The 13,428-nt window shown below is 48.2% G+C and overlaps 1 protein-coding gene across 7 annotated transcripts in view; it reads left to right on the top strand.

Moving 5' to 3' along the window:
• The window catches only part of APBA1 (amyloid beta precursor protein binding family A member 1), a 196,923-nt gene that overhangs the window by 127,047 nt on the left and 56,448 nt on the right, over positions 1 to 13,428 (top strand). For all 7 annotated transcript variants that reach the window (XM_077907580.1, XM_077907619.1, XM_077907591.1 and 4 more), the window contains exon 2: positions 2,370 to 3,733. In XM_077907580.1, coding sequence (XP_077763706.1) covers positions 2,441 to 3,733 — 1,293 coding nt within the window. In that variant the 5' untranslated portion in view covers positions 2,370 to 2,440. The remainder of the gene's footprint in view (positions 1 to 2,369; positions 3,734 to 13,428) is intronic.

Consider the following 13,428-nt stretch of genomic DNA (forward strand, 5'->3'; position numbering starts at 1 on the left):
AACTTCCTTTACCATGATTAAGTGTATGTACATGCTCGGAAATCCCATCTCCTTTGAATCAATAGGCATTCGATGAGAGGGCACTGTCTCTTGGTCAAACAGCAATTTTAACCCAGAATAAATAAAACTTTTTTAGAGAGAGAGTGCACGCCAGCACCACTGTGCAAGGGAGTGAGGGTAGGGGTGAGGGGAAGGGGCAGAGAGAGAATGTTAAGCAGGCTCCATACCCCTGAAATCATGACCTGAACCGAAATCAAGAAACAGATACTTAACTGACTGAGCCACACAGGCACCCCTAAACGAAAACTTTTTCCTAGATGTGTTGGGAGATTGTCATCAATAAAATCTACCTTCACTGTAGATAGTGTTTTGGTCAATTCTGCACATGCTTATCATGAATTGTCGGCCATTCCCATGCTTTGGATGCTTATTGTTGTATTGCTAGCACTGACCACACACAGCTGAGGTATCTCAGGGTAATGGTATCCAGAAAAGTGTTTGGTATGTTCAGTATCCCTCTCTGTGAACATTTGATTTGTGTCCATCAGACTGAGATGTGTACATTAGTTTTTAATTTGTTGTCTTTTCCAGAGAGGCCTCATAAAGGAAATGTGGGTAGACCGTTCTCTTCCATGTGCTATATTGAATTGAATATTTGTTCCATGATCCACTGGAGGCCACTTAGCCAGGGGGACCTTGGCACCAATACTTGCCTCTTCTGTTCAAACCATCAACTATTCATCAAAGTCTGAATGGAGCCTCATTACTTGCTTTTGGAAAACTTTCTTATGCATAGTAAGAGTCATTGTTCTCAAGGGTTAATGAGAGGAGGCCACAATTTTTCAAAGGAGACGAGGTCTCATTTGTATGAAGTGGGACTCTTGTCAAGGAGGAAAGCCATAGGATTGTCCATCTCTAGTAAACCATAATCGTGTCAGTGTGTCAGTCGGCAGTGGGGGGATGGGGGTGGATCCACCAAAGAATGGGGGAAAGATAATCTTTCTGATTGAAGGTGGACTTGGTAGCTCCAAAAGGCCCTCCTTTACTACTGGGATTGTCATTGTGCTTGAAGGAAATTGCTGTGGTTGTGGGGAGCTGAGTAGAATATAGTCTATTGCAATATTAGAGAGTCAAGTGTCCCTGGTCCTCTTGGAGCTTTCTGCTAGTACATAAAAGAGTTCACTTCCTATCCATTTTGTCCAGTCGTAATGGGGGTTCTCCAAAAGAACACCATGAGAAAAACCTACGCTTATTGTTGAACCCATATACCATAGGTATCCTGAAATCGTAGGGATCCTGCCTGTTTTTGTTGTTCCATACATCCTTTGTATTTATTTCCATCCACTGGATACGTTATGCTCTAAGGCTATTTTGTGATAAGAACAATTGACAGAGGTTGAAACCAAATGTGTCTCTAGCTACTAGTTTCTCTGGAAATAAGAGACATAACCATATTTTTTAAAAAGTAGCCCATGATTTCCATATATGTAGTACCAGCTATAATGATAATTCATAGACCTAGAGAATTCTAGGTTCAGGGCGTATGGGGAAGTACAGTAGTCAGTGTTTTAAGTATATCTGTCAGAACACTGGCCTCAAGGAAGAAAAGGGTTTCCTCGCCACCCAAGTTTGGGAAACCCCACTTCTTGTCCCTTCCCTCTTGAATACTCACAATGAAAAGTCAACTCTAAGTAAGCATTTCCCAAAATTAACTTGACCACAGAGCCTTTTTCCCTGTGTAACAGCCCTTAGTAAATGAGTCCGATATCAAAGTGGAGGTCCAGAAAATTAAGCCACTTGTCCAAAGCAACAGAGCCAGTAATGACAGGTGCCATCTCTACCCTCTGATGGTAGAGAGCCTGCCTCCGAAAGGCCGCATGTTTATATTGACTGCGAGAGCTCAAAACACGTCGAGACTATTTTTCCCTTGAAATTTATTTAAAGAACCATTTCTAAAGTATCTAGGATCCTAGTTTAATTTGGAGAGATTTATCCCTTAGCAGATGGAAAATGTGTCAATTGGCCCATTCAATTGAGTACTACTCTTTATTCATGTGCATCAGAAATGGAACCTGAATAGTAAGCATGGTGGGAGCGAAAACAAAAACGCTCATGAGGCCCTCAGTCTGAGGGGTGGGGTGGGGAAGGAAAGAGCCAGCAAGCAATTAGACAAGCAGATATGTAATTACAAATTACGACACATGCAACGCAGGAAAATGCACTACGTGCCGTCAGATCGAGTTTAAATTTGCGATCATGTTTTTGATTGACCCGGATTCAGGAGGGCTCAATAGCAGCTGTTTTTATGGCTTCTCCGGGTGCTCAGCTCGGAACCACGTTAACAGCCCCTCCCCTTCTTGTCTTCCCAGACGGGTGGAGCAAAATGAGAGCAGCGCAGTGAGGCGGCCCAGCCTGTCTCCCAGCCGGCCCGACGCCCACCATGAACCACTTGGAGGGCTCCGCGGAGGTGGAGGTGCCCGACGAGGCGGCAGGCGGGGAGGTGAACGAGTCGGTGGAGGCTGACCTGGAGCACCCCGAGGTGGAGGAGGAGCAGCAGCAGGAGCAGCAGCAGCAGCAGCAGGAGCAGCAGCAGCAGCAGCAGCACCCCCCGCCGCCCCAGCAGCAGCAGCAGCAGCAGCAGCAGCAGCGCCATGCGGGCCGCCCCGTGCGCGGGCGCCCTGTCGCCGCCGCCGCCGAGGACCCCCGCGCCCCGCCGGGCCCGCCGGAGGAGGAGGAGCGCGGGGAGTGCCTGGCGCGCTCGGCCAGCACGGAGAGCGGCTTCCACAACCACACGGACACGGCCGAGGGCGACGTGATCGCCGCGGCCCGCGACGGCTACGACCCCGAGCGCGCCCAGGACCCGGAGGACGAGAGCGCCTACGCCGTGCAGTACCGGCCCGAGGCCGAGGAGTACACGGAGCAGGCGGAGGCCGAGCACGCCGAGGCCGCGCACCGCCGCGCGCTGCCCAACCACCTGCACTTCCACTCGCTGGAGCACGAGGAGGCGGTGAACGCGGCCTACTCGGGCTACGTGTACACGCACCGGCTGTTCCACCGCGGCGAGGACGAGCCCTACGCCGAGCCCTACGCCGACTACGGGGGCCTCCAGGAGCACGTGTACGAGGAGATCGGGGACGCGCCCGAGCTGGAGGCGCGCGACGGGCTGCGGCTGTTGGAGCAGGAGCGCGCCGCGGCCGCCGCCTACCGCCAGGAGGCCCTGGGCGCGCGGCTGCACCACTACGACGAGCGCTCGGACGGCGAGTCCGACAGCCCCGAGAAGGAGGCCGAGTTCGCGCCCTACCCGCGCATGGACAGCTACGAGCAGGAGGAGGACATCGACCAGATCGTGGCCGAAGTCAAGCAGAGCATGAGCTCGCAGAGCCTCGACAAGGCGGCCGAGGACATGCCCGAGGCCGAGCAGGACCTGGAGCGCGCCCCCACCCCGGGCCCGGGCGGCGGCCGCCCCGACAGCCCCGGGCAGCCGCAGGTGCCTCCGGCCGGGCAGCAGCGCGCGGCGGGCCCGGGGGGCGAGGCGGGGCAGCGCTACAGCAAGGAGAAGAGGGACGCCATCTCGCTGGCCATCAAGGACATCAAAGAGGCCATCGAGGAGGTGAAAACCAGGACCATCCGTTCGCCTTACACCCCCGACGAGCCCAAAGAGCCCATCTGGGTCATGCGCCAGGACATTAGTCCCACCAGGGACTGCGATGACCAGAGGCCGGTGGACGGAGATGTAAGTACGCGCGGGGTGGGGCGGGGGGGGGCGGGGGGGGGCCCGGCTGCACGCGCGGCCTTGCGGGAGGGACACCGGGAAATGCCCTGGCCGGGGCCGCCGAGCGCATGCGGAGCGCCGGCCTCGGAGGTAGCTTGCGCTCAGCGCCCCCGCGGGAGCACGGGGTTCAAGTGGGGCACACGCGTTCATCACACCCTTGGAGGGACGCCTGTGAATCAGCGGTTCTCAAACTGTTCCCCGGGGCGCATCACCACGACCCGCCCTGCCACCCTCTGGTTTCTCGCGGAGAAGGTCTGGGGTGGGGCCTGGGCATCTGTCCTTTTCGTGTCAAGTAAAAACCAAGTCTCGATTGAGCGAGGGGAGACTTACGTCATCCGGAAGGCTTTCTGCAGAGGGTAGGAAGGTGCTCTCGTAACAGGGGGCGCTGCCTATCGCCGTGGGAGAACCGCGGCCCATACAATCTGCAGGGGTCTCGGGCTGGGCAAAAAAGAGTCTCTTTTCTAGGGAGGAGTAAACAGGACTAGAAAGAAGGAGGTGTGGGGAAGTGGGGCGTAAGCCTGGCTTGAATGCCTTGCAGAGGAGAGTCTGCTTTAAAACCTGAGGTCAGCCTGTTCTCCAGAGGACTGTTGAGGAGGGTTAAAAGTTCAGGGACCTGAAAGAAGGGGAAAGAACTTAGGCGAAGGCTGGTTAGCAGACCTTTTGTTCCGACTGATTGGCAGTTCGGCTGATCATTGTCAGGCAAAGAATGTGAATTTGGAGGGCCTGTGTCTGACCTTGGCATAGATGAACAAAGGGACGAATCTTCTGTAAGTCACATGCGGAGGGGGTGGTCTTTGCAGGAAGCCATTTCCGGAGCACAAAAGGGTAGGAGGAGGTTTCCTTAACTCTCGCTGTTTTTCCGGAGTCCCAGGGCTCAGGTGAAGTTCAACACTGTGAACACAGGTTCCCAGGTGGTGGTGCTGTTGCTGCTGATCGCAGGATTACAGTTTGAGAACCACTGCCTTACAGTAATCCCTTAACAATTTGGATCCACCATCGTGGCATCTTTGGAGGACATCAAGGAAATCCTCCTGAGCTCTTTTCTGCCAGGAGTTTCTGCACTTTTCATCCACCCTGCATCTCACTGTGGCTTTTAGTAAATGCTCAATTTTCACTTCTGATGGAGCCGGGGCACCCTTCTCTGCAAAAGACCTGCTCGCGGTGTCAAGCTGCATTGTGCTTCCTCGGGATGAGGTACAGAAAGCTATTGCTGTCTCTGCCAACATTTTATTTTCCATTCTTGGAATACCTAAGAAATTTGATAACGTGGCAAGCTTGAGTGTCACAGTCCATTGAAAATAAATCAAGAAGACTAACCTTTGCCCCCACTACCTGGCACTAAAGATTCTCTCTCTGCTCTCTCTCGCTTTCCCATTCTCTTGAATAATTTTTAAGCACTTTCATTTAAAATGAGAGCTTGGAATAGACGAAGGGTTAGAAGGTTCAATTCAATTTCATTTAATTCTGCATTCTGTGATTGCACCAGGTTACCTCTCAGTATATCTTTTGGAGTGCGAAGCCATTATTGGAAGCTCTTTGTTCATCCTACTTATCCCTGAAGGGCCACGCAGGTCAGAGGTATCATTCACCTCCTCTTTAAGTAACAGTCAACATTTGGTGGTAGCTAATGAAATCGCTGACTCCCCTAAGGAAAGGTGGAAAACCCTTGGGGAAAGGATCTGCGTCCGCCCCAGCAAGGGGGCAGCATTGGGTCAGTTAGCTCAGTGATGTCTCTCCTCTGCTGTTCAGGCTTCACATATGAACAGGGAAAGACAGGTGCACTCACATGTAGACGTCTTCCTGACCTCCAGCTGCCTCTAGGTTCCTCCTGGCAAGAAGGGAAGTATTGCAACATTTTGCAAATACAGTGGAAATGGAGCAGGTTTTCAAAAGTAAGGAGCTGGCAAGAGGCCGTGTTCTACATCCTTTTTAGAAACTTGGAAAGCCATCAGAGAAAAAGTTGTGAGAGTATTAGGTCCAGATGCTGGCTCCTTCCTTCAGCTTTCTTCTGTGCACCAGCTCCTTGACGTAGCCGACTTAACCCCGTTGTCCCTGAAGCCTTGCGATGAGCCCACAGTATAGCAGCCACTATAAGGGCCCAGGCTTGCTTTGATGCATTTGAACTAGGAGACCAACTTAAAGTTCTTGCACGATGTTTCATTCAAAAGGCAGAATTGATAATAGGATATTGGATGATGCTGGCAGAAATTTCAGCTTGATGCTGAGAGATTAGTGAGTGGGGTTTACTAAGTTAGATAGAGTTAATACAAAGCAAAACCCAAAACCTGTGCTTTAAAATATTCCATTTTGAAGCTCTTTGAATCTGTGAATTGTATTTCATCTGTCCTGCCATATTCATAGTAAAGACCTTTACTTCCTGTCTCTTTGATGGTATTATGAGGGGAAAATAGAAGTCTGTACATTCTCTTGATTTCCATCTTAGCATCAGAAAATATTTTTTTGAATGCCCTTTCTGCGTATGCTGTTGTAGAAAATGAAAAAAGACTGCTAAAGTGTGGTCTGAGGTCTGCCTGGAAGGTTCTTGTCAAAAATACAAATTTCTGCCTTTCCTTTCCAAATTAGAATACCTAAGGTGGGGCCCAACGATCTGTTTTTGTTTTGTTTGCTTTGGTTTATTTCATTTTGCAAATTCTCCCTGTGACTCTTCAGCATATAAAAGATTAAGAACCACTGAGTCAAAGGGGAAAAAATGCATCAGGGCAGTTTCCCCGCCCTACGATCTGTGGATTTGAGGCTTCTCTACATCTTTTAGTAGCACAGGTATGGTTTTAGCAAAGGGGACTGTCTTCCCATGATTGTGGTCAGCAGACCTGGAGAAGCAGCCTTGGAATTCTTGGTGCAGTAGCAATGCATTTTCAAATGGCATAATCGGAGAGCCTGCGTGGCTCCGTCAGTTAAGCGTCTGACTCTTGATTTCAGCTCAGGTGCTGATCTCAGGGTCGTGAGATGGAGCCCCGCATTGAACTCCATACTTAGCATGTAGTCAGCTTAAGATCCTCTCCCTCTGCCCCTCCTCCCTCCCCGCAAGCTTTCTCTCCTCTCAGTCTCAAAAACAAAAACAAAACAGAAAAGCAAAAAAAACCAAAAACAAAACAAAACAAAAAAAAAACCCAAATGGCATGATCAGAAGCTACAGTGAGCACATAGAAGGAAATAAAAAACACCTGCAGTTCCACTTGCCGACGATAACTGCTGATCGTTAAATCTGCTTTTAATGCCCGTTTTCATTCCCTTAGAACTATAGTGTTTTGCTCTTCACTTGGAGGAAACTGGCATTTGTTTATGGGTGCGTGTGAAGATAGGACTGCTCGTTAGCCAGAACTTGAACATGTGCTGGAGGCTCAGCACTGATTGAAAATAATTGGTTTTTGAAAATTCTAACAGCCTGTAAGGGCTTTGCTCCTACTAAAGATTTCACTATTCCGGGGATCCCTGGGTGGCGCAGCGGTTTGGCGCCTGCCTTTGGCCCAGGGCGCGATCCTGGAGACCTGGGATCGAATCCCACATCGGGCTTCCGGTGCATGGAGCCTGCTTCTCCCTCTGCCTATGTCTCTGCCCCTCTCTCTTTCTCTCTCTGTGACTATCATAAATAAATAAAAAATTAAAAAAATTTAAGATTTCACTATTCCGAATATATTTGCAAACTACCTCCCTACCCACTTTTGTAAAAAATATTGTTAAGGAATAACTAGTTCTGAAAAGTTCACAGCCTACTAGCCTCTCCGTAGGCAACAAAAATCATTCTGAGTGGAGAACAGACGCAGGGTAGAATCAGAGAGATGGGTAGTAGCGAGCATACGGTGTCAGTTTTGGAGGGTTTGGGCTCTTTCGAGCAGTGTGTTGTGCAGCTTGAAGTGGTGTTTATCTCTGCTCCCTCTTAAAGCTACACTAAAATGACAATAAAATAATAAAAGTGTGTAATGCCACAGGCACCAAGAGACAGCAGGAGACAGCAGCAGAAGGGAACACCACAATTGTAGAACACCAAAGTGCTGATTGGCTGCAGTAGAGGTCGGTGCTTCCCCATATGTCCACTTGTCCTCTTCCTTCACGTATGGGAAGGATGACACGACACTCCCCCATCACCATGGCCACTGAAAGGAGAGCAGTGATGGGCCATGCTGCTTGGGGTTTGGGGGGCAGCTTCTTCCCCTGAAGCCTGTAGTAAGACTTCAGGGCCTCTACCAGCACAAGTCCCAAGGGGCCCATGATGAGCAGGGCTCCCTGATGACCCTGGAGACATGTAGCGTGAGAGAGAAATCTACGTCTGCTGTTTTCAGCCTTGGGGATTCGGAGTGGTTGTTACCACAGCCTGGCCTGCTCAGTGCTGACCAATAACACTGATGAGGTTTCTGTTTACCCTGCCAAGTGTATGTGAAGATTTCTGCTGTGGATCCCCGAGAAAGGTACAGGAATTTGAGACACTGCATACCTCAGATGGCAGGAGTATGGCTGAAAAAAAAAAAAAAAAAAGATTATCTGAAAGTCTGACACCAGAGACATTTGATTCCTTCCCCAGCCTGGGCCCCAGGTTACCAGTCCCCCTTAGCCCCACAGAAGGTAGTGGGTTTACTGTAAAGAAGGAGTAAAGCAAGGGAAGGACTGAAACTGGGGACTGGGGACCCTAGCCACAGCGGAAAATAGGAACGAGGTGCCTTATGGAACACGGGGTCTACTTGGCAGTGAGGCTTTGAGGAGCTTGACAGGCTTAGAACCCACCTGCCCCCTGGCTCCTGGCGGAAGGTTAGAGGATTCTTTTCTGAGGAAACAGGCCCAAGAGCAGACACGCATACTCAATGTTAGGGGGTGTCCCAGCCCAACATCTGGGTCCCCCACCTGATCACATCTCAGTGAAGGTTACTGCCTCTCATGAAGCTTCCATGGGCTTTCTGGGGACCTGCTGTTAAATATGACTGGACATCCACAGATCACCAGACATCTGAAGAACATCCTTAACATGAAAGATACAGACACAAGAAAGCAAATAGGAAAACGAACTTCAAGAACTAAAGGCAGTGCTCAGAGCAAGAGAAAACTATAAAACAGTATCCTCAGAAAGAAGATGAAGGAGCCATCAAATTAGAATAGGCTACCATCTTAAAAAAAAAGAAAAGGAAAGAACACATCCTCACCCCCGTTTTTTAAAAAATATTTTATTTATTTATTCATGAGAGATATATAGAGAGAAGCAGAGACACAGGCAGAGGGAGCCTGATGCAGGACTCGATCCCAGGACCCCAGGATTCACGTCCTGAGCCAAAGGCAAGATGCTCAACTGCTGAGCCACCCAGGCACTCCCCCACCACTTCCAATTTTTTAACTAGGAAATATGACAGCAGAAATTTAAAATGTTTTAAATCTTTCCATAGGAAGAAAACAAGTTGAGGGAATCTTTAAGAAAGTAGAACAATGAAGGCAAAAGAATGAAAAGGAAACAGGAACCCAGATAAAATGGAGAAATGATGAAAGATGGTTTCCTAGAACCAAAAGACAGGAGAATTACCTGGTGCAAAGATTCCCCTCGGTACCTAGTACAATGAAATAAAAAGGCCCAAAGAAATTTCAGAACAGACGGGAGGAAGAGAGGAGCCCACTCACTTGCCCACAGAGGTAGAAACAGTTTACAAATGATCAGAAATCAGAGTGGTGTTGGTCTTCTCAAAAGCATCCCTGGAAACTGGTACATCTACACTGGTCTGGCTTCCAGTGGAATAAAGATGTTTCCAGTACACAGTGGCCCAGAAAACTTACCTCCCATGCACCTTTCCTCAGGCGGCTCCTAGAGGATTGCTTCCCCAAAATGAGAGCATAAATCAAGAAAGAAGATGAGAGCTCCAGGAAACAGGGGAATCCCACACGGGAGAGAGACAGAGGGACTCCCAGGGTGATGAGGAAGGAGATCCCTGATGACAGCTGTGTGGAAGGAGGAACAAGGCATCAGTCAATCCAGTGTGGATCAGAGCCTGGAGGGTTTCTAGAAAGTGTGGGAGTGAGAAATCTCCTCATATATTTGTACCAAGAGCAATCTTTGATTGTTTTTAGCAGAGTTTGGCATAAATTATTGATCAGTACACAGAAGACTAAGCAAATAGAAAAACAGTGCAGTTATTTGCCTCACGGAAATAATTGTTACACGGGCAGGAAATGCAATCATATAATGGACGTGTCTCAGCAGGGAAGAGCATATGCATAGTCTTCAGAACACAAACATTGAACGTTGATTAACCAAAAAATATAATATTGAAAGGATAAAGAAAGGTATAATGTAAAAGAGGTAAATCCTAGTCTTTTTTTAGGATTTTAAAAATTTATTTGAAAGAGAGAGTGCTCCAGGGGTGGGGGTAGCAGAGGGAGAGAGAGAGAATCTCAAGCAGACTTCACACACAGTGCAGAGCCCAGTGTGGGGCTCAGTCTCAGGACCCTGAGATCATAACCTGAGCCCCAACCAAGAGTTGGATGCTTAACCAACTGTGCCACCCAGGTGCCCCTAAATCCTAGTCTTCTATAGAAACCAAGAAATAATGGCTAAAGTTGAAGAGTCAAGGTGAGGCAGCGTGAATACATGATTTATGAATGTGGAAGTAAATACCAGAAGGAATGCTAAGAGATTTGGCAATGAGACCATGGAGTGAGGAGGAGGAGAGAAATGGACTTCAGTTTTTGCTAAAAGCTTGACTTTTCAAACTATATTCATGTATTTCTTTGCCTTCAATTAAAATGATAAAAGATGAGTCACTCAGAAATCATTCACTCATTATTACTGTTTTCTTAAGAAAAGCCAACACCTCTACATCTTACATGCACAATTTACAGAAAATGACTGGGTTGTATGGTAAGATACATGTTGTAAGTTTCTCACTTTACTTCCATGCTGTGTCTGTGTGTGTATTAAGCTTGCACACTTCCATTCGGCTTACATCACACACAGAAGAGTAAAAGAAGGAAAAAGTAGGTCAAGGCGGAGGCTGTACTACTTAAGGTTGAAGAACCCTAATTGGTAAGTGGATTTGCACCTCGACAATGAAAAACCTGAAGAATTCATGAGCTGTGGGCTTGGCAGTGGGCTTGGAGTCTGGAAACCACTGATTGTATATGGGAAGCAGAGGCGCAGGGGGAAGGCTGCTTGCTGAGGTCAAATGTGGATGGGCTGACTCCTCCACAGGTTTGTATTCTTAGTGAGGTTAGTGGGTTTTTTTTTTTTTTAATAGATTTTACTTATTTATTGGGGGCAGGAGCAGAAACTGAGGGAGAGAGAATCCCAAGCCGATTGCGAGCACTGAGCACAAAGCACAATGCCGGGCTGGATCTCAGGACCCTGAGATCATGACCTGAGCTGAAATCAAGAGTCAGGCGCTTAACCGACGGAACCACCCAGGAGTCTCTAGGTTAATGGTTTTTACCTTAAAAGTGAAATGTGTTCAAGGTGCCTTCCTTTACCAGACTACATTCCATGGCCCATCCTGCATTATAGGATGAAGGCATATTGTCCTATCCCTGCCGATGGGGAGTAATTGCCCTAAGTAATAGTACTTAGTTGTCAGTAACAAGAAAGGGAGTCATTTTTCCATGAACTGTGAGGACCTGATTTTTTTTTTAATATTTATTGGGGATCCCTGGGTGGTGCAGCAGTTTGGCGCCTGCCTTTGGCCCAGGGCGTGATCCTGGAGACCCGGGATCAAATCCCACGTCGGGCTCCCGGTGCATGGAGCCTGCTTCTCCCTCTGCCTGTGTCTCTGCCTCTCTCTCTCTCTCTCTCTCTCTCTCACTATCATAAATAAAAATTTTTAAAAAATATTTACTTATTTATTCATGAGAGACACAGACTGAGAGAGAGAGGCAGAGACATAGGCAAAAAAATATTTATTTACTTATTTATTCATGAGAGACAGACTGAGAGAGAGAGGCAGAGACATAGGCAGAGGGAGAAGCAGACTCCTCACAAGAGCCTGATGTGGGACTCGATCCCAGATCCCAAGATCACGACCTGAGCCGAAGGCAGGTGCCTGACCGCTGAGCCACCCAGGCATCGCATGTGAGGACCTGATTTGACCAAGGTTGTTATTATTACTATTATTATTATTATTATTATTTGGAAAAATGTAATGGTCTTGTGATAACTTCGAATTGACCCTGAAATCCCTTTCAAAAGGAGGTAGAAGAAAGTGTGCTTCAGCACTCTCCCCCTGGATTTGAAGTATTACCTCTGATTATTTAACTCACCTTTAGAGTTTCGCCTGCCACAGGGAGGCTCTCTTTACAGGGCTGAGCAGGTGTCTCCCCGCTGACCACAGACCTCGGCCGTGTTGGAGTCACCCGGGCAAACTTGCCTGATGATTCCCACAGCAGAAGGCAAGGTCTCCAGTTGAACTTTGTACCCTGTGGAATTAAAGTAAGTAATGGCAGGACTGATTTTTTTTAACCCCCAGGCTCCAATTGTTTCTCTTCACCTGACCCCATTCCCAGGAGGGATCTTTCTCAGCTTCTTAATGGATTGTCTCACTCGTCAATGCATATGTGAAGCTGTGCAGAGAAATAGGGAAGAGCACTGGGGAAGGGAATGAATGCCTTAGCCAGAGAGAAATTGGCTATCGCTTTCCAGATAGAAACACAGTGTACAGGGCCACAGCCTGTGTGTGTCTGACACCAGGGCTTAATGAATTAGGGCTTGGGAAACTTCCCAGGAGTCTTTAGAAAAATTGTCGGCTCCCCCAACTGTGCACTCTCAATAATTTCTGATAAGCGGATTGGGGCTGTATAGGGGAGGAAGGGAAGGTGCAGGGAGAGAAACAGGTATATCATGGATAATTGAATTCTGTTGTAACCCAATTAAACCCTGGGCCCATGTAGTCCTGGGGAATTATGAAATGTGATTTATCTATAGACGTGATCATCTTCAAAATGAGACCTTCTCCCATTACAAGGGTAACTGGCTACATGTTCTTAATACAGAATGGAGTCTCTCAACCCACTTTCTTTGAAACACAATTGCTTGAGCATTGCCATAGAGAGGATGTTGGGAAAGTAGCCACTTGGGCTGCCTGCCTGGCGTGCTTAGCTGACAACTTTAGGACACCAAAAACTAAAGAAGGCTGGTAATGGATCAAAGGAGATTCAGAGCTGGCCTCAACCTTTTGGCCTCAGTTTTCTAGATAGAATAGGTGAATATATCTGGGTTATGTGACTCAAGAGCCTCAGCCTGACAGTCACTGTCTTTGACACATTCCACAGAGCTTTAGGGGATAAATCAGCCTGCCCATCTGATTCCCTTTATCTTGGGTAAAGACAGAAAGATCCCCCCTCTCCCCAGGAAGTAATTTCTTAGTGTAAATTCCAGGCATGACCACACTGGACAGACCCCACTGAATGGAGACCAGATGGCTTCTTTGGCATGTAGAGATCCCCATCCCACCCCCATCACCTGGGCTTACCTTACTCAGCCTCATATTTACAAATTCCAAATTGATTTACCCAAATTTGCCCCCGCACCACACACCTTACTACTTAGGCTCTCACTTCTGTCCAGATCACTGTCCCGTTCAGTAGAACCAAGGTACCATTCTCTAAACAAATGATTCCCAAGATTCCATGCTTTCTCATGAGAATTTCTGGGGGTTGGGTCTTGGCATCAGTGTTTC

The sequence above is a fragment of the Canis aureus genome, chromosome 1 (genome assembly GCF_053574225.1).
Source record: "Canis aureus isolate CA01 chromosome 1, VMU_Caureus_v.1.0, whole genome shotgun sequence".
Lineage (NCBI taxonomy): Eukaryota > Metazoa > Chordata > Mammalia > Carnivora > Canidae > Canis > Canis aureus.